The sequence below is a fragment of the Microcaecilia unicolor genome, chromosome 3 (genome assembly GCF_901765095.1).
Source record: "Microcaecilia unicolor chromosome 3, aMicUni1.1, whole genome shotgun sequence".
In the NCBI taxonomy this organism is placed as follows: domain Eukaryota; kingdom Metazoa; phylum Chordata; class Amphibia; order Gymnophiona; family Siphonopidae; genus Microcaecilia; species Microcaecilia unicolor.
Genome location: NC_044033.1, coordinates 514,061,768 through 514,086,606, shown reverse-complemented (window position 1 = coordinate 514,086,606; position 24,839 = coordinate 514,061,768). Strand labels below are relative to the sequence as shown.

General features: G+C 43.5%; 1 protein-coding gene across 1 annotated transcript in view; it reads left to right on the top strand.

The window, feature by feature from the left end:
• SIM1 (SIM bHLH transcription factor 1) overlaps window positions 1-24,839 on the top strand; it is a 133,474-nt gene that overhangs the window by 59,806 nt on the left and 48,829 nt on the right. Inside the window, exons 2-6 of the mRNA XM_030195659.1 lie at window positions 16,673-16,755; window positions 19,114-19,203; window positions 19,508-19,616; window positions 20,158-20,243; window positions 22,957-23,156. Coding sequence (XP_030051519.1) covers window positions 16,673-16,755; window positions 19,114-19,203; window positions 19,508-19,616; window positions 20,158-20,243; window positions 22,957-23,156 — 568 coding nt within the window. The remainder of the gene's footprint in view (window positions 1-16,672; window positions 16,756-19,113; window positions 19,204-19,507; window positions 19,617-20,157; window positions 20,244-22,956; window positions 23,157-24,839) is intronic.

Here is a 24,839-nt window from a genome sequence, read left to right as displayed (position 1 = left end):
AATATCGATCCCTGACTGTGCTACCACCTATGTACACTATGGTATATTATGTTAAGTTAGGTTAGGAAGGGGAGGGCTTTATCTCATTGCCTCAGGAAGGACCCCAACCAGGTGCCACTTCTCCATCTGGTGAGGTATTGGAGAGTGGAATGCAGGGCAGGATTAAAGCATAGGCAAACTGGGCATCTGCCTAGGGTTCAAATGTTTAAGAAGAGCCTTCTCAGATGTGCTAAGTGGAGGAGTGGCCTAGTGGTTAGGGTGGTGGACTTTGGTCCTGAGGAACTGAGTTTGATTCCCACCTCAGGCACAGGCAGCTCCTTGTGACTCTGGGCAAGTCACTTAACCCTCCATTGCCCCATGTAAGCCGCATTGAGCCTGCCATGAGTGGGAAAGCGCAGGGTACAAATGTAACAAAAATAAAATAGATACTATTGGAGATTCTACATGGAATTTTGCTATTCTACTAGCAACATTCCATGTAGAAGGCTGTGCAGGCTTCTGTTTCTGTGAGTCTGATGTTCTGCACGTACGTGCAGGACGTCAGACTCACAGAAGCAGAAGCCTGCGCGGCCACATTGGTGATCTGCAAGGGCCGACTTCTACATGGAATGTTGCTAGTGGAATAGCAACATTCCATGTAGAATCTCAAATAGTAGCAACAGTGGAGGAGTGGCCTAGTGGTTAGGGTGGTGGACTTTGGTCCTGAGGAACTGAGTTTGATTCCCACCTCAGGCACAGGCAGCTCCTTGTGACTCTGGGCAAGTCACTTAACCCTCCATTGCCCCATGTAAGCCGCATTGAGCCTGCCATGAGTGGGAAAGCGCGGGGTACAAATGTAACAAAAATAAATAAAAAATAATTCAATGGCTTCACAGGTAGATTTTTGCCTTGGTAAGTCAGCTGCTGGAAGAAAGAATAGTTGGGGGGGGGGGGGGGGAGAGAGGGGACAGGAGCCACCACTACCCTCAGAGATCTGTCTATTCTCCATAACCCTGTCTATTGTCCTCGGGTTGGCAAGTAGAAATTTTTATGTATTCCTTTTTTCTCTGCTGTTTCTCCTCTGCAGTCAAAACCACATGGGAAGGGTGACATTCGTTTGAGTTTTAAAATGTATTTATATTTCAATGGGGGATGGGGTGGGGACACGCTTCTTTGTCTAGGACTCCTCAACAGGTTAATCCTGGCCTGGTGGAGTGGCCCCTGATATATACACCTGAGCTTGGAAAATTGGGCCCTTGCGATGCAGTGTAACTTCTAAGAAGATCAGCAATTATCCCACCTGGGTGAAGTATAATCTATTAACTACTACTACTACTACTATTTAGCATTTCTATAGCGCTACAAGGCGTACGCAGCGCTGCACAAACATAGAAGAAAGACAGTCCCTGCTCAAAGAGCTATGTAATAAAAGTAAGCCAAGCACAGGACAATCAAACCATTGTGACATCACTGATGAGGTTGGCTCTTATTGGTGGCCTGAGGCATTATGACATCACAATATTAGCTCTGGTTACAAGAGACTACTACTACTACTATTTATCACTTCTATAGCACTACAAGGCATACGCAGCGCTGCACAAACATAGAAGAAAGACAGTCCCTGCTCAAAGAGCTTACAATCTAATAGACAAGAAATAAAGTAAGCCAATCAAATCAATTAATGTGTACAGGAAGGAGGAGAGGAGGGTAGGTGGAGGCGAGTGGTTACGAGTCAAAAGCAATGTTAAAGAGGTGGGCTTTCAGTCTAGATTTAAAGGTGGCCAAGGATGGGGCAAGACGTAGGATTAAGGAGTGTGGACCTTTCTTCTGCTCTTCATGTGATCCACAGATGGCCTGGAGGGAGGTACCAAGATAGCCTTACCCTTTGGAGAGCAAGGGCAGGTATATGCAATAGAGGCTGACCAAATTTCATTTTTGCCACCGAAACCAGACAGAAACCTAGGTTCAGGTTTCAGCCAAAAATGCCAGTGCATTTTTGACTGAAACCAACACTCTGTCCCTCAAGCCGCTGACCGACCCCCCCCCCCCCCCCACCCTCAACCCCTGAAGAAAATGAGTCCCTCCCTGTAATGGGCCTTAAACTACTGAAAAAGCCATGAGTTAAAACCAAAATTCCTTCCCTCCCCCCCCCCATACTGCCTTTGTGAACTACGCAGCTGCTCTGACTGAATTTCAGCTGTAGAATTGTTCCTGTTGTTATTGATTTAAAAAAATATATATTTAAAGAAGAAAAGGATAATCTAGAAAGAGAATATGGTTTGTGTGCTCTATGTTGTGGTGTTTTGAAGTTTCCCCTGTCAGCGTCAAGTCGATAGACGAGAGAGCGGACATATTGTTGGTTACAGTTGTGTTAGCTGAGAGGACATTACCAATGAGGGTGATGACCAACCAAAGGACATATTTACCAACTTCCTAAGGTTTTGCATCTACTATTACTACTTATCATTTCTAAAGCGCTACTAGACATATGCAGCGCCGTACATTTGAACATGAAGAGACAGTCCCTGCTCGACAGAGTTTACAATCTAATTAGGACAGACAAACAGGACAAAAAAGAGATAAGGGAATATTAACGTGAGGATGATAAAATAAGGGTTCTGAACAAGTGAACAAGAGTTAGGAGTTAAAAGCAGCATCAAAAAGGTGGGCTTTTAGCTTAGATTTGAAGACTGCCAGAGATGGAGCTTGACGTACCGGCTCAGGAAGTCTATTCTAGGCATATGGTGCAGCAAGTTAAAAGGAACGGAGTCTGGAGTTAGCGGTGGAGGAGAAGGGTGCAGATAAGAGAGATTTACCCAGTGAACAGAGTTCCTGAGGAGGAGTGTAGGGAGAGTTGAGAGTGCTGAGGAGCTGCAGAGTGAATGCACTTATAGGTCAATAAGAGGAGTTTGAACTGTATGCGGAAACGGATAGGAAGCCAGTGAAGTGACTTGAGGAGAGGGCTAACATGAGCATAACGACACTGGCGGAATATTAGTCGTGCAGCAGAATTTTGATGCACATGAACATTCAAAATCTATTCTCTGGGTTAGTAGGTAGGGATTTTCCCAGCCCTTTGAGGAAGGTAGCTGTGTAGTTAATATACAGAATGATCACTAAGATGCATTATGGAAAGGCCAATAAATCTGGAGATGGAGGTAATTCCACCGTGTTATCTATTGCTTTTTAAGCAATTAATGCTGGACTTGCACTTTAAGGGCAAGGCACAATCCTTGCTCAGTCCCCAGGAGTACCATCCCTGGAATAGGAATTTCCTTGTTAGGTGTTTAATGTTACTATGTTAATGTGGTGATTAATGTGCATTCATGATTAATGTGCTGTTGCACTCTTAGCACACCTTAGAAATCATGTGAAACGCTTAAGTCAGCTTAGTAAATAGCCCCCTAAGGCCAAGATGCTCAAAGCTTCTATGCTATAGGGAACAGAGCAGAAAAATAGCCCTGCAATGCTCAAAGCTAATGGGATTCAAATTATATGCGTGCTGTGAGACCAAACGTAAGGGGGAGGAACGTGCCTGGCTCATGTGCACAAGAGTTTCACAGTAAGCGGAGCATACGCCAGGCAAACCCTGAAGTGAAGCACACCTTGGCGCTGTTCTTCTGTGCCTTTAAATATACGCCTTTTTTCACACTTGAAAGGCTTAGATCAGGGCTGCCGAGAGGTGGGGGCAGGGGGGACAAAATTCCTCGGGCCCGGGCCTACAAAGGGGGCCCGGCGCTGCAGTCCCTGGTCTCACCCTCTTTCCCTTGGCTCCGTCGACAGCCCCTCTCCGTACGCCACTGGGCCCCCTGCATTCAAATCGATTCGGCAGTGCCTCACCTCCGTGTGAAAGCGCAGTAGCAGATCGCCTCTCTTTGGGCCTTCCTTCCCTGTGTCCCACCCTCATCCGATGTAACTTCCTGTTTCTGCAAGGGTGGGACACAGGGAGGGAGCGCCCGAAGGGAGGTGATCTGCCACTGCGCATTCACACGGAGGTGAGGCACTGCCGAATTGATTTGAATGCAGGGGGCCCGGTGGCGGACGGAGAGGGGCTGTCGACGGAGCCGAGGGTGGGCAGGTGAGACCGGGGACTGCGACGCCAGCAGCCTGAGTGGCGATTGGGGGGGGGGGGGGGGACAGCGGTGGTGCCCCAGGGGCAGCCTTGCCCTGGGCCCGGCTCAGTCTCTCGGCGGTCCTGGTTTATATTTAAGTGCAGAAAACAGACACCAATGTTCGTTTGGGAAGCTTGGCCGCTGTCGTGGACAGGATGCTGGGCTCGATGGACCCTTGGTCTTTTCCCAGTGTGGCATTACTTATGTACTTATATGTACTTATGCACTTTCACTTTCGGGTTTGCTCGGATTCGTACACATCTGTTTTTTAGTACCAGCGCTTAGAGGCTTGCACGGGCTTCCTTCTGCTTCCAAAACAAATGAAAACGGGCAGATTTTAAGAGAATATCACAAAAAGATCCTTTCTTCAATCCCCGTCCCCCAACGCCAGATCCCAGCTGGTGTTATTTTTCCAGCGGTAAGTGCAGGATTGGTTTGCGCGCTCTTCTCCGAGCAGCGGGATGGCCATAGCAAACAAACTCATTAACATCCATTCGACTACATTTAAATACAATTTGCAGCCATCTCTAGCATGCACGTTTTCTGCGCTAAAGCTCTCTCAGCATTCCGGACCCCTTTTAGAAAGGCGAGCTAGCGTTTTTAGTATGCGCTAAAAATAAGCATGCACTAGAGCCACCCATATCTTCCTATGGGCGTCTCTAGCATTTAATGTGTGCTAAAAACGCTACCGCACCTTTGTAAAAGACCCTCCTCTGCGTAGATTAACACCAGCGCCAATTGGCTCTAGGTTCTGAGCATCGGGGGGCCTAAGAATGTTCAAAGGAACGAAAACTACAAGACCTGATTCTGAAACCTATTTCATTCCTAATAAAGCCTGTTGTATTTGTTCTAGGTAAACACACACAAACCTGGACTTTAAAAGGAAGCATGTTGTATTTTGAAAAAGAAACAGTTGCATTTATTTGTGACATTTATGTCCCACATTATCCCAAACAAGCTTGAGTTCAATGTGGCTTACAATAAACAGCATAGGATACGTGACAAAGAGTAATGCGTAAGAAAGTAATTGGTTGTAAGAATCCAGTTTTACAATACAGTATCGTAAACATACTGGGATAGCTATGGATGTTTATTTATTTATTTGTAGCATTTGTATCCCACATTTTCCCACCAATTTGCAGGCTCAATGTGGCTTACATTTGCCGTAGTGGCAGTTGCCATTTCCAGGTAACAGAATTACAAATGGTGTTGCATTAAGGTGTGTACATACATAGTAACATAGATGGAACATAACATACATGGAACAGTTCATGGTCTATATATATATACCATGTGCGTACATACATGCAGTGGCGTAGCAAGGGGGGGTGGGAGGGGCGGTCCGCCCTGGGTGTCAGCTCAAGAGGGGGGGCCCTCCCTGCCAGCTCCCCCCCTCGGTGAATTGACACCCCCCCCCCGACCAGCTCCCGCACCCTACTTTTAAAAAGAATATCGGGAGGGGAGGCGCAGCGCCTCGCGCCTGCCATTTACGTAAAAGAAATGTGGACCGTTGGGTCTTCCCTCGCCCTCTGCTGACACAACTTCCTATTTCCGCAAGGGCGGGACAGACAGAGCGAGGGAAGACCCGACGGTCCACATTTCTTTTACGTGCAGGGCAGGCGCGAGGCGCTGTGCCTCGCCTCCCGATATTCTTTTTAAAGGTAGGGTGCGGGAGCTGGTCGGGGGGAGGAGGGTGTCATAGTGCTGCACCCGGGGGAGGGGGTGCAATGGCGAACCGCCCCGCCCTGGGTGGCAGCCCCCCTGCTACGCCACTGCATACATGGTAAAGAAGAATGCATTATGTTATTGCATGCAGGTTCCTGAGTGATAATTGGATTATACCATTTAGCTTATTAACATTTAGAAAATCTGTTATGAATGAGAAAATTGTAGGTGAAGCAAAGAGAAAGTTAATGGTAATTAGAGTAATAATAACCAATTCAAGGAATAATTAGTTGTTTGAGATATTTCAGCCCACACTCTGACAGTTGCTTTTCTTTCCTTCCAAAAGAAGAATGTGGTTTTTTTAGCCCTAAGGGCAGCTCCCCGATGTGTCCTCCCCCCCCCCCCCCCCTAGTCTTGCAAGGAATTGGAAGGGTGGGGGTTGCATATGTTTCCAGGTAAATATTTACATGTTCTCCTCACATTTCCAATTAACTCCAGGGTAGCCTTCATTACAGACACTAATAAGTAGGAAGGGATTGTCCTTTTCCACACTGCCAACCGATTTCACTTTTTTATTCCTTGCAGCGTGTAGAAAACTAATCGAACAGCCAGGACGAACGCTGCCTGTCCTACTAATCTCAGTTCTGTGAAGAGTCTGATGAAATTCATTCCGAAGGCAAAGCTCCGCCGGCTTCCCCTCCCCCCCACCTCCTTCCCCCTCCACGATCTTGCAATAACACAGCTGGATGATGCCTTGAGCTTCCCTTGGAGTGGAGGGCTCATCTTTCATTCGCCCAGAACTGCCCTAAACGGGGCCTGGGGATTTGGTCCGTTTTAGTGGATCTAGCTCGCCTCATTTGGTTACTAATTGGTTTCTTGTTTTCCAAATCGAAATCTCATTTCCAGGAAACGACAAAAAAAAACCCAGTGCAGCCAAGTCCATCGAGGTAATCCGTGGGTTGGGGTTGGGGTTGGGGGGGGGGGGGGGGTATTTAAATGGAAATAGCTCTCCACAATACCTACTTCGCCTCTCCTTTTCAGATGAAATGTGAGCTAACTCTAACCCTTTAGATCCATAAGAGATACATCCCTCCTAATGCTACTTATGTAAATATGATAAACCAGACTTTGGTAGGGGAAAAAAAAGCTAATTTTATCTGCTAAAAGTTAATGTGGCATATCTTGGAAACCTTTCAGACTAGATTATGTTATGATTTGCTTTCGTCCACTTTAGTTGGGGAAAATCCTTCCCCCCCCCCCCCTTTTTTTTTTTTGCCTAAATACGATTAGGGTTTCGTTATTCATTCTTACACGCAAAGCGAGTGCTTTCCGTCTGTCCTTTGAGCCCTCCCAAAGGGGAAAAAGGCTCAGATCTTCGCAGCCATTGTATTCGTGCAAGAAAAAAAAAAAAAAACATGGATTCGTTTCTTGATTTTAAATAGATCCAAGAAAAGGATTTTGCAGAACTGCCTGCGGTAGGCAAAATGCAAAGGAAAAATAAAACAACAACCCCTATGTACGCACACGCATCACTATATACGTATATTGCACACGAGTATTGTATAATGAAGATTCAGATATACTATTTTTTTTCACATTTTGTTGTCATTGGGAATTTCTCCTCGTGTTAACGGAAAGAGGTCTCAAAGCGCCGGAATATTTCGGAATCCATAAAACCGATGTGTTTTTTTTAAGCGCGATCACAAAGCTTTTGTTTAGTTGAGCTCACCAGACAGGTGACGCCGTTTAATGATAAACCAGTAAAGTAAGCCATCCTGAAGTTTTTTTTCTCTGTAAAAACCGAGAGGAAAAGGCAGTGCTCCATAGGAAAAAAAACGTGGCTCGCAAAAGCAGTGCCTAGTTTAACCTGTGGTTATTTATTAACTCTGAATGGATGTTTTATTTTCTCGTCCTAAAACCATAATAGTTAAATCAGTAAACGCTGATTAATGAACAACTGACCGACTCCCCCTCATTCAATAAGGGCTCAGTTCAGATCGAAATATTTAATTGGATGGGGGACCCTATGGCTTTACGGCTAGAGAGATGGAGGCTGAATTGGACCCCCAGGTACCTTTTCTCGTTTGGTTTCGGCTGCTTGTTCCTCCTATTTTAAGCCTGGTCTAGGAGGTGGATGCAATAGAGAAGAGGAGTCCCGGAAAGAAACAGAGAGAAAAGCGCTGTCGTGTAAATGAAACCTGGAAAATAGTTATTAGTTAATGTCTCTCAGTCCATTTAAGAATCCTGATTCCAACTATACTTAGAATCAGTTTTAGTCGAGTTTTCTGAACGATCACATTCCATCTTGATTTACGCTGCAGCCTCAACGAGATGAATGACTTTAATTTAGTTTTTCCTTATAAATGGTTACTAAATCAGCCTAAAAGGATATATACAGTGTTTTTTTTTTCCAGCTCACGTCCCGAGATCCCTTTTTATTCTCCCAGTAATCCCAATTTCGGAGTTTTTCTTTAACAAAAATTCATTATTTCATGTTCTTTATTTCTTTGTTCTTAGAATCAGGTTTTTTTTTTTGCGTTCTAAACCAAAAATGAAATTTCCCCAGAAAATTCCTCCTTCCTCAACTGATATAACCAAACACAGAAAATGTGCAATCTGACCTTTTAAAATGCAGCTAAGCAAATTGAGAGTTCGTTTAAAACGCATTGCCGGATTGTAGGCTTCCTAGAGTTTTCCAAATCGGTGGGTGAAGGGGGAATCTTGCTTGCTTATCTGTCTGTCTCTCCTCCCATCCCTAATCTGCCCCCTGAGGTCTGAGCTGTTTCGCAATTTGTGATCTTGAGGCGCAGAGACCCGCCCAGGACTCGTTTGTAAATTATCCTCCAGGTTCTAATTCAAGGTGATAGAAAATACTAATCCTTATCACCTTCTTATCTTCCTTCCCGACAAGATGTAGAATGGAGGATCCCAGAGACCGTGGGTCAGGTGAAGGGGGAAGAAAAAGGGAAGGCACAAAGGATGCACGGAAGATAGGGGTGGAAAGAATTGAGAGAGAAAGTGTTTGGACACAACCCATTTGCAAAAATGGTGCTTTTGTGTAGGGAAAGCCTGCACAGAGGGCGTGGAGCGTGCACACGTTTATGTGTGTATTATGGATACGTGCATCTGTGGTTTATCTCCTTTTTTTTGCATTAATAAAACATTAAAGCCAAAAAAATAATAAACATTTGCTTGTTAATACCGAGAGTACTTTAGCTCAGTATTAACAAGCAAAAATTTTTTTGTCTTTAATGTTTTATTAATGCAAAAACCCCCAAAAGTTTCGTTCTTCCTCGTTTGCCTTCTCTGAGGTGCAGTTTGTGGTGGTTTCCACTTTACAGATAGAAAATACGGGTTTTGTTCTGTTATTTTAAACCTTAAAATGATGTAAGCATGCGAGCTTTTAATTACCAAGTTGAAATGTTTTCAGCAGACAAGACCTTATCTATTAAAACAAAGAAAAAGAGAGACCCCCCCCCTCACCGAATAGGCAATTCCAGTGGGTTTATTCGCTACACCTACTTTTTTTTTTTTTTAATTCTGTGGTCCGGAGAGAACAGCTGTTAATGAAATTAAACGAAAGAAAATCAAATCTTACTGCGGTGAAAATAGTCAAGAATGTTCTGCCACTAAAGAATCTGCAACATAATCGTTCTCGGTCTATAATTTATTCTTTGGAGATTTAAATTGGCTCTAAAGTGTTTAGTGAAAATCGAACGGATAGTTTTCATATCATTATGCTTATAGTACCAGTTGCTCTCTAAATATTTATCTATAATGTGTTGGAATCATTCCGGGAGGTTTTTGGTCTTCTGAATTTGATTGGCCTACATTGTGGGCTAAAACTCTGAGGGCCCGATGCACTAAACTTAACGAGCCATTAACGAGCAAGTAGTAAACCCTGGCATGCACTACAGGCTTCTCCCAGCCATTTTGCGATCACGGTAGCAGCTAACGAAAACGAAATGCAGATGAGCAAATTAGTATTATAATGTGTAGAAACCGTATTGTAATGAGATGCACTACCGTTTTCCGATTGCCTAACCGTGGAAAATCTAACGAGACGTCTGTACGGCACGGGATTGAAAAACTTCTCTAAATGTAACAAAAAAAAAAAATCGGGGAAAAAAAACGTCCAAGTGCTCATCAGGGACGTCCTTTATGAACGTCTTTCACTCCAACAAAAACAAAACCCAACACCCCTAAGCCTTAGAGTTGGTTATTATTTGTCTTGTTTAATACTGTTGCATTTAAAATTGTGTTCCTGTAGATACCCACAAAATCGGCTGCAATACACCAATCATCGTGTTTTATTTTCCATAAAGCTTACTGGACCCCATCCCCAATAGCCAAAATTAGAAGTTTATCTAAATTGGACCTAAGCTGGTCTTGTTTAGATGAATCTCATATGATTTACTTTTGCAAAAATGTTAAAAGCCTATTGGAACAGAAAGGTTGTAATATTTGACCTGCCCAGAGACCTGGATATTTCATACAAACAAACAAAAAAAAAAAGAGGTAAAAAATTCTCACGGTACTGTGAGATGTGAAACAAAAAGAAGTGAGGAGAAACCAAGGAGGATACAAAAAAAAAAACCAAACTTCATTGGGTTTCTAAAAAAAACGACCCGACACGGCCGTGTTTCGGCCCTAAGGCCTGCCTCAGGGGTCTTGATCAATCTCGGATGTTGCTGTGTAATATTAGATATAAAACAACAAAGCAGAGTGGAATCAATGCATTTATTGGAACAATGCCCGACGTGGCCACATTTCGCCCTCAGGCTGCGTCAGGGGTACAAACTATCAGAAGTGTATATAAATATGTCATACACACTTGTAGTGAGCTAAAAACAATTGTTCCAGAAATCTAGTTCCACTTATCTGCTGCTCCCAACTTAACTGATATGTGTATGACATATTTATATACACTTCTGATAGTTTGTACCCCTGATGCAGCCTGAGGGCGAAACGTGGCCACGTCGGGTATTGTTCCAATAAATGCATTGACTCCACTCTGCTTTGTTGTTTTATAGCTACTGTTTTGTAAGCAGTTGTGTGCCTTTTTGCTTTTTTGCTGTGTAATATTATTCACCCATGAAAATATGCGCACAATTGTAGTTAAATCAAAAACGTCTTTGGTCTCCTCTCTTGCAAAAATGTCGTGTTGTCAGTTAAAAAAAAACTGTTTAACGCTATGATAGCAGTTGCTCTCCATCATATCATATGCAACTGGAAGGGCAACTCGCAACTAAACTTTATGGAATGGCAGAGCAGTTTGTGTGTAATAAGGAAGTATGAAGCATTCACTTCAATCGTCATTAAGAACGTGGTCACCATTAGACTCATATCATGGCAAGATCAGCACCTGGACTCAGGCCATGATAACATAACTACAGATCACCTTTTTGTTGCTATTTTTATTATTATCTTTTAGATCTCCTGGACTTTAAATAATACTCACCTACGAATGCACTCGATCTGCAGCCCCTCCTTACCTCTCTACCCTCATCTCCCCTTACGTCCCTACCTGTAACCTCCACCACCGCCAACTCCAGGCTCCGCCCTTTCTGCCTCGCCTCACCCCATGCTTGGAATAAACTCCCTGAGCCCATTCGCCAGGCCCCCTCCCTGCCCATCTTCAAATCCTTGCTCAAAGCCCACCTCTTCAATGTCACCTTCGATACCTCTATTCAAGAAATCTAGACTGCCCCACCTTGACATTTCGTCCTTTAGATTGTAAGCTCTTCTGAGCAGGGACCATCCTTATTCGTTAATTTGTACAGCGCTGCGTAACCCTAGTAGCGCTCTAGAAATGTTAAGTAGTAGTAGTAGCAATTTGTGAATTTCTGTTCTAGTTACAGCGGATGCTTTTCTGTCCTGTTATATTGTTAATTGCAAGTTGTAAAATTTAAGAAAATATTTTAATAAAAAGATGTAAAAAACTATTTATCTATAACAGAAAAAATAGATTCATATTTTTATTGATAAGCAGGTTTAAAATGTCTTTTTTATTTCTGATAATTTAGAAGCATGTTTATGACAAATTAGTTTTATCATAGTTCTCATGTTGGCTTCCTTCCTTCCTCCCTCCCGTTTTTATAGCTTATTGAAATAGTTTTCAAATATCATAAGAAAATACCAAAAAGCAACGCTTTATGCTTATAAGTTCAGGAAAATGCATTTCTTTTTTTCCCCCCACAAAAATAGGAGAATTCTGAACTAACCAAAGATCTTGAAAAATATGATTTCTGTTTCCACCAATCCACTGCAATGATCCACCCTTCATAATTAAGGGCCCCTTTTAGAAAGCTGCAGTAGCATTGGTTCATTTGGAGGTCCTTTTACTAAGCCGTGGCAAAACGTGGCCTGCGGTAGTGTAGTCGTGGGTTTTGGGCACGCGCAGAAATATTTTTCAGCACACGTACCAAAAAATGCCTTTTTAAAATTTTTGCCAAAAACGGACGTGCAACAAAATCAAAATTGCCGCATGTCCATTTTTGGTGTCTGACTTTTACCACCAACCATAGACCTAGTGGTAAAGAATCTGCGTGGTAACGACCTACATGCATCAGATGCCACTTGGCACGTATCTGCTATGTGCGTCGGAAAATTAAAAAAATAGTTTTCAGATGCGCGTAGCGAACGTGCACCAAAAATGAAATTACCGCAAGAGGCACTTCGTAGTTGGGCGGTTAATTCATTTTGGCGTGTGTTGGGCACGCGGCTTAGTAAAAGGGGCCCCCGATTTGCTGCATATCGAGGCTCCGTTTTACCGCAGAGAGGCAAAAGGCTTTTTATTTAAAAAAAGGAATGGCCTTGTGGTAAGTGACTCAAAGGCTTGAGTGAAAAATGAATCCTCTGTAGATTAACACCATAAAGGAATGGTGGGGGAAAAGACCTCATATTTATTTATTTAGATTTTGCTCACGCCTTTTTCAGTAGTAGCTTTTTCAGATACTCTGGATATTTCTCTGTCCCAGGAGGGCTCACAATCTAAGTTTGTACCTGAGGCAGTGGAGGGTTAGGTGACTTGCCCAAGATCACAAGATGCAGTGGTGGGATTTGAACTGGCCACCTCTGGATTGCAAGACTGGTGCTCTAACCCTTAGGCCACTCCTCCACTAGCAACATTCCATCTAGAATCTCAAATAGTTGCCCACAATCTCAAAAAGTGGCAACATTCCATGTAGAATCTTCAATAGCAGCAATAATCCATATATTTATTTATTTAGATTTTGCTCACACCTTTTTCAGTAGTAGCTCAAGGTGAGTTATATTCAGGTACTCTGGATATTTCTCTGTCCCAGGAGGGCTCACAATCTAAGTTTGTACCTGAGGCAATGGAGGGTTAAGTGATTTGCCCAAGATCACAAGGAGCAGCAGTGGGATTTGAACTGGCCACCTCTGGATTGCAAGACTGGTGCTCTAACCACTAGGCCACTCCTCCACTCCACTCCTGTGAAATCCTTAGAATGCTGTTAAAATATCAAATTCCAGCATCGAAATCACAGATCCCAGCTCCTATCATTGGTCATTAAAAACCCCCAACCAAACCAAAAGACAATTTTTATCGGTGCAAAAAATCTTCAACTGTGAAAATATTGTGACAAATTCATAAGACTAAAAGTTGAACTTAGCTTTGTAGGGCAGTAGAAACATCATGGGATTAGATACTGCTGTGCCTTCTTTAAGTTACTGCCTGTCCAACGCAATGCTGGCAACCATTGAGCCTAGCCGCTCACAATATTTTCACAGTTGAAGCTTTTTTTTTGCACTGATAAAAATTGTCTTTTGGTTTGGTTGGGGGTTTTTATGACCAATGATAGGAGCTGGGATCTGTGACTTGGATGCTGGAATTTGATATTGTAACAGCATCCTGAGGATTTCACGGGCATCTGAGGTCTCCCCCCCCCCCCCCCGCCATTCCTTTATGGTGTTAATCTACAGAGAATTCATTTCTCACTTTAGCCTTTGAATTGAGTTTTGACATCACCGAGTGATTTTCCAGTTAGTATTGTTACTTGCGGTAAGTGAACAACTCGCCGCGTGCTCATTTCCTGGGGGAATTCTTACTGCCACTTAATTAGGGGATGGTAAGGGCTCCTGCCGTAACCTGGCGGTAACCAGGCAGCTCATGGGGCTGCCCGATTACTGCCAGATAAGCCCCTGGCACTAAAAAATAAAAAAAAGTATTTTTGTTCAGCGCTGGAAATGGTGTGCAATGGGGGAAGGCAGTATTGTTGGGCTCCTGTGGTAGTGCTGGATTGGCGTGCAGCAAAGCGGTCATACCCATACCGCTGCTTTGTGAAAGGGGCCCTAAAAGAATAGGTCAGAATGGAATGAGGTGAAAAAAATTCACCATTGAAGCAGCTCCCTGTGTCATGCCGGCTCTGTTGTGCATTATGGAGTTCAGTGAGATGCAGGTTTAAGCTACATTTCCCCCCAGGAAGCCTTTGGTGAAACGGAGATCCCCATTGGGAACTTGAGATAAGTGCTGGCTGTTTGAACCACTTATTTTTCTGACTGGACAATTTTGATGGCATTATTAAGTATATTCATTTGACACAGATGGCATTCAAACGTTATATTGATTGTTACGGTCTGTGCCAGAGCCAGTGGTGGGAGGCGGGACCGGTGGTTGGGAGGCGGGGATAGTGCTTATACGGTCTGTGCCCTGAAGAGGACAGGTACAAATCAAAGTAGGGTATACACAAAAAGTAGCACATATGAGTTTATCTTGTTGGGCAGACTGGATGGACCGTGCAGATCTTTTTCTGCCGTCATCTACTATGTTATGTTACTTACACGTCATGATATTGGATGAAAGATCACATATTGTGTAGGAAATGTTGATGTGTATGTTATCGGAGTTTTTGGGACCTTGAGGTGGGAGGGGGGCAGAGCCCAAGGCGGGGAGGTACATTTTGGTCCGCTGCCACCCTGCCGCTCCTCACCCACTGCTCCCGCTGTACATATCTTGGCTGGGGGGGTGTCCCTAACCCCTACCAGCTGAAGTCTTCACCTAGCGCTGGTCTCCGACGCATCCGCTGCATTGCCTTCCCTGCTCTCTCTTCCCCTCTGACGCATGGTCAATTTAATTAAAAACGAGTGTGCTGGATGTGAGGAGGGAGAGAGAACAGGAGCCGGAAACTAGCATTGGATGAAGTTTTCAGCTGGTGGGGGTTGGGGACCCCTGCCAGCCAAACCAGGGGCCCAGAGCAAATTGGGGGGGGGGCAGGCCCCCATGGCCCCCCCATAGCTATGCCACTGCCTGTGATTACAAAGGGGCCTTATTGCTGATTTGTTGAGAAGCTGTTTGGATAATGGAGTCTAAGCCCTTGGTCACATGAAGTCCTTTTCTCCTAATACAAAAATATTGAACAGTATTGCAAACTCTCTCTTTATTCCATGCATTTTAGCTAGTAGAAATAATTTTGTGTTTTGCATTGGAATTGTATGTCATCTTTTTTGGATTGCAATTCAGTGAGAGAAGACACAATCGGAGAAAGGTAGAACCATTTGAAAAATTAGACATATTTTCCTATTGTGAAATGTAAAATTTTGGATGAATGTACAGAGTTTGCTAGAAATATTTCTAGATGTATTCTTTATTTTGCAAAGGTACGTAGGGCTCCTTTTATGAATCAGCGCTACTGGTTAGCATGCACTAAATACAAAGAAGCCCATTCAGTTAGTAAAAGGACACCTTTATACCTATGGGCTTCTTAGAATCTAGCATTTGTTAATTCCCTTCACAAGCATTAACTCACGGATTCTATATAGAGTGCCTAGAGATCCGCACCAAAATCTAAGCATATTCCATAACAACGCACATAACTTAATTGGTCTAAAAAGCCAATCAGCGTTGTTAACGGCACTTAACAAGCAATAATGAGCAGTAGTTGGCAATAATTAAAACTTATTATTATTATTATTATTCTTAGCATTTGTATAGCGCTACCAGACGCATGCAGCATTGAACACCTGATACAAAGAGACAGTCCCTGCTCAAAAGAGCTTACAATCTAAGTAATACAGACAAACAAGACAGTTACGGGTAAGGGAATTAATGGGAGCTAAAAAGCAGCAATGAAAAGGTGGGTTTTCAGCATAGATTTGAAAACAGATAGAGATGGAGCCAGTCAGCACACGGCAATGACTGATTACCACCAGGTTACCGCTGCACTAACCATTTCTGGGGTTTTTCCCCCGGAAATGGCACAAGCTCAACCTGGAATTATCACCGCCGCTCTGTAAAAGGGCCCCTACATAAGAAATATCAAACCATGACGTCAAACATCTCCAGTTTTACTCATTTAAGGAACGTGAGCATCCTGGTTGCCATTATGGGCGGCAGAGTGGGAGGCGGGGCTAGTGGTTGGGAGGCGGGGCTAGTGCTGGGCAGACTTCTACGGTCTGTGCCTTGAAAATGGCAGATAATGGCAGATACAAATCAAAGTCAGGTATGCACATAAAGCAGAACATATGAGTTTATCTTGTTGGGCAGACTGGATGGACCGTACAGGTCTTTCTCTGCCGTCATCTACCATGTTATTATGTATGTTAAGAACTTGACTTCAAATGATAATTAAATCAGTGAGCTCTTTATAAGTAGTTTATTTGAAGTTTGCAGTAATATTAGAGGCTCCTTTAATAATATTTTTTGCATGCATGTGGGTTTGTTACTCATGTTCTTTCTGAGCATAATTGGATGTGTTTGGGGGTCTTTATATTTTAGAATACAATAAGGCCTTTTTGGAAATTTTTACATAGGCCTGCTGTTATGAAATTTATACCCCAGAGGCAGTATTTTCTTTTCTTTTCTTAATTTTAGAGGCCAGGAATAACTCCTGTGTACATGTTTTATTTTGTTGTGTTCTGACTTCTTTCTTTGCATTTCCTTTTTAACTAAACAGGGCTTGGAGAAGCCTGGGGTCATTCTAGCAGAACCAGCAGTTTGGATAATGTTGGTCGGGAATTAGGATCTCACCTTTTACAGGTACTGTGTTGGGAGTATTAATGATTAAAGGAAATGTGCCCCATTTTGAACTTTTTAACTTTCCCACCTGTCTAATTTTTAACTCCTCTTGTGTTAACAATGATTCTCGGTGACTACAACATTTTAAGCCCTTCTCCTGTCTAAATTCTCCCTTGTGTAGTAACCCCCCTCCCAACAAACAAATAATAAAACACACACCCCTCACACGTCATTTAAAAGTGCGAAGATATGACCGATGCATGTATTAATTTCTATGCGATTTCTAACAGAGCTACAGATAATTCCCCTGCTTTGTCCCTTGTGTCATTCTTTGCTGTGCTCACTGTTACCCAACCTCCAATTTAGGACAGAAAGGGACTCTCCCTGAGCCCCAGGGTCTCAAAGACAGGGACAGAAAAATGCAGAGAAAGGGAAACAGATGAGAGAACAAGGAACGCTGGCCAAGAAAGAGACATGGAAGGATAGAGCGCTAGAAGAGAGACAGATGGATGAGGACTGAATCAGAGACTGTGAGGCCCAGTGAAAGACCTACAGAGCAAATCGCAGACAAATAAAAAACTGGATGTATATTCAGACTATGAGGCCTTTAAATCCTCACTGCTTCTCTACCTATAAACAGATGCAAGGCATAGATGGATCAGTAGTGGTTACAGCAGGCTGAGAAACCAGGTAAACCAAGGTTCAGATTCTGCTGCTTTGTCTTGGGGCCATGAAAATCACTCCAGAGCCTCAGGTACCAACCGATTGTAAGCCTTCAGTGACAAGGAAATACCTTCTGAACTCTGTATAGAACTCGCATTGAGATATCAATGAAAAGGTATAAAGTAGAAAAATGAAAAAATGCACATAATAATTAATGAATGATTATAATATGCCATAGTAATAGTTACTTAACAGACCCGTTTCTACATAAGTACATAAGTATTGCCATACTGGGAAAGACCAGAGGTCCATCAAGCCCAGATTCCTGTTTCCATCAGTGGCCAATCCAGGTCACAAATACCTGGCAAGATACTGCTTATCCCAGAAATAGTGGATTTTCCCCAAGTCCATTTAATAATGGTTTATGGACTTTTTCTTTAGGAAGCCGTCCAAACCTTTGTTAAACTCCGCTAAGCTAACCGCCTTTACCACATTCTCTGGCAATGAATTCCAGAGTTTAATTACACGTTGGATGAAGAAAACTTTTCTCCGATTCGTTTTAAATTTACTACATTATAGATTCATCGCAAGCCCCCTAGTCCTAGTATTTTTGGAAAGTGTAAACAGACGCTTCACATCTATCCGTTCAACTCCACATTATTTTATAGATGACTATCATATCATATCTCCCCTCAGCCGCCTTTTCTCCAAGCTGAAGAGCCCTAGCTGCTTCAGCCTTTCCAACATATTGGGTTAGGTTCTATATATTGCGCAGAAAAAAATATGCCTAGGCGTATTCTATAAACTATGCCTAAAGTTAGGCTTGGTTTATAGACTACAGAATCTAGGCACAGTTTATAGAATATGCCCAGTGACCATTTTCTGCAACTATATTTAGTTGTGGCCATTTACGCCAATGAAAATCTGGTGTAAATGTCGATTCCTAAATGGCGTGCGGAACAGGCATATTCTATTACACTACACGTAAATTCAAGGAATGACCACAACCTGCCCATGGCCATGCCCCCTTTTTTCAGATCCGCATCTTACAATTTATTAAAAAAAAAATTTACACGTATCACTTTGTAGAATACGCTTAAATAGTTATGTGTCTAAATTCTAATTAATGTTAATTGGTGTCAATAATTGCTTGTTAAGTGCAATTATCAGCACTGATTAGCTTGTTAAACTAATTAAGTTGCACATGCAAACTATAAAACGACCGGATTTGCGCATGCAACTTAAGTCGTACTATAGAAAATCCGGGGGGATTATGTATTAAAAATAGCCTCCATTTTGCAAAGTAACTTTAGGGATAAAAAGATCTGTTTTCAAATGTGCTGTTCACCACATGTATCTGCTTCCGCCAGTATTTCGTGCTGGACCACTTGCCTTTGTCTCTCACGAAACAAACAGCTGATCCCCAGTGTATAATGTTGCCCCCTGCTTAAGCTTTATTTTACATAAACATTCCCGGCATTAGCCTCAGCTCAGCAGATGTTTGCAGAGAAGGGTTTTAAAGAAACGAAAGCCTCTGCTTAGAGGTGTTTAACAAAAAAACAGGGTCCCCAAGATAGCACCTTCTGCCTTGCTGCTGAGGGGGGGTATTTGACCACCCAAGTGCTTGCTAATGTACACCTCGTTTGCATTGCAGCTCTCTCTGATCCAGGAATAACAGCAGCTAATTCCCAGGTGCCTTGTTTTCTCCCTATTTAGACCTTAGACGGTTTCATCTTTGTGGTGGCCCCCGATGGGAAAATCATGTACATTTCCGAGACGGCATCTGTGCATCTGGGTCTGTCGCAGGTATGTGTGCCTGTGCTTTATCTGCATGCCTACCGGGCAGGTGTGAACGTGGAAACAGATAACGGGTCCTATCTGTATTTACAGATTAAGTTTGCCAAGACCCTACCGATTAGAGGAACAAACAAGCAGATTGATAACCACCTGTCAGGTTGATTCTGCTGTAGAGAGTTGACTCTAGTATGGGAATGACCCAACAGAGCCCAGAGCAATCGTACAACAGTTACCTAAGGCAGCCATTTTATTTCAGTTTCACATCGCGCCCTTGTGTAAATACAGGTAAAGCTGAAATCCTCCTCTGTAACAGGTAGAACTCACCGGAAATAGCATTTATGAGTACATCCACCCTGCAGATCATGATGAGATGACGGCAGTGCTAACAGCCCATCAGCCCTACCACTCGCATTTCGTTCAGGGTAAGGTACATCTCCCTATGCTTTTGGTTTTGTAATGGTAAATTGGTTTTCGATCCGGCTATTGCCTCGCAGTGCTAAGCGGGTTCCAAGTTTTTAAGAAGCCGGTTTCATTTAACTGGGAAGAAGAGGCATAATAGAAAAAAAAAAAGTAAATCAGTGGTTAGCATGGGATACATATTTCTGAAACAAAAGGGTTTTCAAATTTTTCCTAAAGAGAATATTGGACTGAGAAGATTTAAATCTAGGCGAAATCATAGTCCATAATCTTGCTGCTTGAAACGCCAACCCTAATTCAAAGAAATGTAATCTCTTTTTACCTTTATGATGATGGAAAAGAATAACCTACAGTACGTCTTGTTCTCAAAGTGTAAATGAATATAAAATGTGTGTCAAGCCGTGTAAAAGTTTAAGAGAAAACCCGCCAATCTGAAATAGATTCTAGCCTCAATAGGAAGCAGGTAGCAGTCGTGCAGTCCTTTCCCCCGTTTTAATCCTTCCCCTTTCTCTTCTCTTTTTCTTGGAAACGAATTTGCCTCACCAGAGTACGAGATCGAGCGCTCTTTTTTCATGCGGATGAAGTGTGTGCTGGCCAAGAGGAACGCGGGTCTGACGTGTGGAGGATACAAGGTGGGTTTCATAGGCCACAGCCATGGAAGGCCCCATCAATTTATTTTGTATTGGAGAATCTCATTTGGAAGAGGGATGGCCGTTAGCCGAATGTAGCGATGTTTGGGGCAGTGTGAGGAATGGGGGAAGAGTTTCTGTGTATTTGACGTGCCTGGGGAGGGGGTAGTTGCACCTTATTTCAGTGGTCATGGGTATGATATGAAATATTTTTGCATTTTATGACATAGAAAGATGCAGCACTTTAAAATAGGGTTTCAGTTATTGACTACGTGCAGGGATAACCAACATCAAGATAATAGAAAAACTCTCGGCAACCATTCATATATAAATAAAAGTATATCTCACAAGTAAACCTTTCTGCAATTTCAGATTTACTTGACATTATTCTCTAGGTAACGGACCATCAGAGGTAAATTTCAATTGAGTAAATTTTTCTCAAACAGTAGGAAGTAGTATACACCTTATATTGTCATCAGTCCGTGTGAGATTTTTAAACTTCCATTCATTATTTTATGTTTTTTTTTTTCATTTGTGCATTTTATAATGTTTTTAACGTTCATTTACTGAATTGCAAGTACTTACCTCTTAATAAGCTCTTCAAGGGGTATAATGCATAGTAATATAGTAACATAGTAGATGACGGCAGAAAAAGACCTGCACGGTCCATCCAGTCTGCCCAACAAGATAAACTCATATGTGCTACTTTTTGTGTATACCCTACCTTGATTTGTACCTGTCCTCTTCAGGGCTCAGACCGTATAAGTCTGCCCAGCACTATCCCTGCCTCCCAACCACCAGCCCCGCCTCCCACCACCGGTTCTGGCACAGACCGTATAAGTCTGCCCAGCACTATCCCGCCTCCCAACCACCAGCCTCGCCCCTCCCACCACCGGTTCTGGCACAGACCGTATAAGTCTGCCCAGCACTATCCCCGCCTCCCAACCACCAGCCTCGCCTCCCACCACCGGCTCTGGCACAGACCGTATAAGTCTGCTCAACACTATTCCGCCTCCCACTACCGGCTCTTGCCACCCAATCTCGGCTAAGCTCCTGAGGATCCATTCCTTCCGAGCAGGATTCCTTTATGTTTATCCCACGCATGCTTGAATTCCGTTAATATTTTGATCTCCACCACCATGTGTTTCACCTTCTGCTGTTTCAAGGTAATCCCCTATAATCAAAATAAACAAGGTTACTAATCAACTAAGTTCATGTACTTGTAATTCAGTAAATGAACGTTAAAAACATTATAAAATGCAAAAATGAAAAAAAAAAAAAGGACATTTAAAATAACGAATGGAAGTTTAAAAATCTCACACGGACTGATGACGATATAAGGTGTATACCTACTTCCTATTATTTGAGAAGAACTTACTCAATTGAAGCTTGCCTCCGATGGTCCGTTACCTAAAGAATAATATCTTGTAAATTTGAAATTGCAGAAAGGTTTACGTGTGAGATTCATTTGATTATTCTGCAGTAAGAATATTTATCATTGATTAAGGCCTATTGGATTCTTATTAAATAAATGTATATGCCAGTCAATTTCTCATATTAAGCATGCAAAAATAGTTTTGTGGACCCTCCGAAAGGCATGTCTCATAATGCAGATTAAAGCTGCTAATCGGTTGCCTCAAATCTTCATCCGTCCTTTTTTTCAAACTTTCTTTTTAAACCAGTGCACTTCAAATCTATTAGCACCATCAGGCTCATTTTCAAAGCACTTAGCCTCCCAAAGTTCCATAGAAACCTATGGAACTTAGCCTCCCAAAGTGCTTTGAAAATATGCCTCTATGTCTTCTAGTAAACGTTAATCATCGTAGTTAGCTTTTAAACAGATGGACTCACTAGAAAGATGCAGATCATGGGAAAGATACCAGGAAAATGTGCAATCTTTCCAGAGCTCACTCGAAGGAGCCTGGACAGACCAGAAGGTCCTCATGTGCTGTTTCTCTATGGGGTCCTTTTACTAAAGTGTGCTGAAAAGTGGTCTGTGCTAGTTTAGGGTTACCATATTTTGTCCTCTGAAAAAGAGGACACATGTCACGTCCCTGCCCCGCCCACACCACGTCCCTTTTGGATCCTCATCCCGCCCCCTGTCACATATTCCCCTCCCCTGCCCCCCATCAGCTCCCCTCCCATCACCTTCCCTCCCCCTTGTCACATATTCCCCTCCCCTTACTTACTATTTACTGCCCTGGTGGTCTAGTGACCTCTTCAGGGCAGGAAAAAGCCCCCTCTTTCCTGCCCGGAGCGCTGCCTGCCCTTGCCCTGCATCCTTCTCGATCTCGGCTGGGGATTCAAAATGGCTGCTGAGATTTGAAGCGGCCTCGTGAGACTTCGGCGGCCATTTTGAATCCCCAGCTGAGACCGAGAAGGATGAAGGGCAAGGCAGCACTCCGGGCAGAAAAGAGGGGGCTCTTTCCTGCCCCGAAGAGGTCACTAGACCACCAGGGCAGTAGATAGTAAGTAAGGGAAGGGGAGGCTAGGATAGGCCCGCCACCCGCTTGCCCGTTTGTCCAGAAATCTGGACAAACGGGCGGACTGGCAAAACCCTTCCGGACGCCCGGACATGTCCTCAAAAAGAGGACATGTCCGGTTAAATCCGGACATATGGTAACCCTACAGCTACCCAGCTTAGTTAATGGGCTCCTCTGTGTGCAGTTCTGTCCCAGCTCTCTTGCTATACAGCTGTGTTCCTTCTTTTGGGCAGGTTATTCACTGCAGTGGCTACCTGAAGATCCGCCAGTACAGCCTGGACATGTCCCCCTTCGATGGCTGTTACCAGAACGTAGGCTTAGTGGCCGTGGGCCACTCGCTGCCCCCGAGCGCAGTCACTGAGATCAAACTGCATAGCAATATGTTCATGTTTCGTGCCAGTCTCGATATGAAGCTCATATTTTTAGATTCCAGGTGAGTCCATCCCGGAAACGGTAACAGAGACGTAATAAAGTGATACTAATTTTAAAAATGACACCACTAATGTGCATAAGTGACCACTCGAATGGTATTTATAGATAAAAATAATAAAATGTCAACTGATAACACACACTAAAAGAGAGCATGTAATCCATAAATGTACAACACAATGAGGCATATTTTCAAAGCACTTAGCCTATGGAGCTTTGGAAGGCTAAGTTCTTTGAAAATACGCCTCCATGGGGCTCATTTTCAAAAGAGAAAAACGTCTAAAAAGTGGCATAAAGCAGCATTTGCACGTTTTTCTCACAAAAACGTCCAAATCAGTATTTTTGAAACCTATTGTTCAGACGATTTTCTATGCTGTTCATCTCCAGTGGGCCCAAATCTCAAGGGGGCATGTCGGGGGCGTGTTAAGGGTGGGATCTGGGTGTTCCTAAGACTTGGATGTTGTTCAGCTATAATGGCTCAAATCAAAACTAAAAGTAAGACGTTTTGAGCTAGACATGTTTTTACAATGAATAAGGCACAAAGAGGTGCCCTAAATGACCAGATGACTTCTGAAGGGATTTAGGGATGACCCCCAATACCCCCCCCCCTCGTGGTCACTGACCCCCTCCCACCCCCTAAAAATGTGAATAAAAATATGACTTACTAGCTTCTATGATAGCCTCAGAGTCAGGTCTCTTAGAGCACTATGCAGGTCCCTGGACTGGTGTAGTGCTCTATGGAGTGGGGGATTCGGGTCCCTATCTCCCCTTACTTGTTACTCTTGTGGTGGAAACTGTGAGCCCTGCAGAACTCACCAGAAACCCACCGTACCCACATATAGATGCCCCTTTCACCCAAAAGGGCTATTAGAGTGGTGTACAGTTAGAGGTAGTGAGTTTTGGGGGGGCTCAGCAGACAAGATAAGGGAGCAATGGTGAAATGTGTATCTGGGAGCTGGGAGCATTTATTTGAAGTCCACTGCAGTGGCCCCCTAGGGTGCCTCATTGCTCTCCTGGGATGTCTTGGGGACCAGCCTAGTAAAAATCTGGCCCCTCCTACATCCCGATGGCTTGATTTTCTCTGTTTTTCATTTGGACGTTTTTTTTTTTTTCGAAAACGGTCTAAGAAAAAAAACCGCACAAAGCACAAAACCTTGTTTGAAATCATATTTTTGAAAAAAAAAAGTTTTCCTTTTTTTTTTTTTTTTTTTTTTGAAAATTACCTTCTTTCCTATTTGGATTTTGGATGTTTTGTGCAAACATCATATAAAAAATGCCCCTCAATGTCATCTTGTAATTTATACATCCATTACTAACAAATATTTATACTGTGCCAGAGCCGGTGGTGGGAGGCGGGACTGGTGGTTGGGAGGCGGGGACAGTGCTGGGCAGACTTATACGGTCTGTGCCAGAGCCGGTAGTGGGAGGCGGGGCTGGTGGATGGGAGGCGGGGCTGGTGGTTGGAAGGCGGGGATAGTGCTGGGCAGACTTATACGGTCTGTGCCAGAGCCGGTGGCAGGAGGCGGGGCAGGTGGTTGGGAGGCGGGGATAGTGCTGGGCAGAGTTATACGGTCTGTGCCCTGAAGAGGACAGGTACAAATCAAGGTAGGGGTATACACAAAAAGTAGCACATATGAGTTTATCTTGTTGGGCAGACTGGATGGACCGTGCAGGTCTTTTTCTGCCG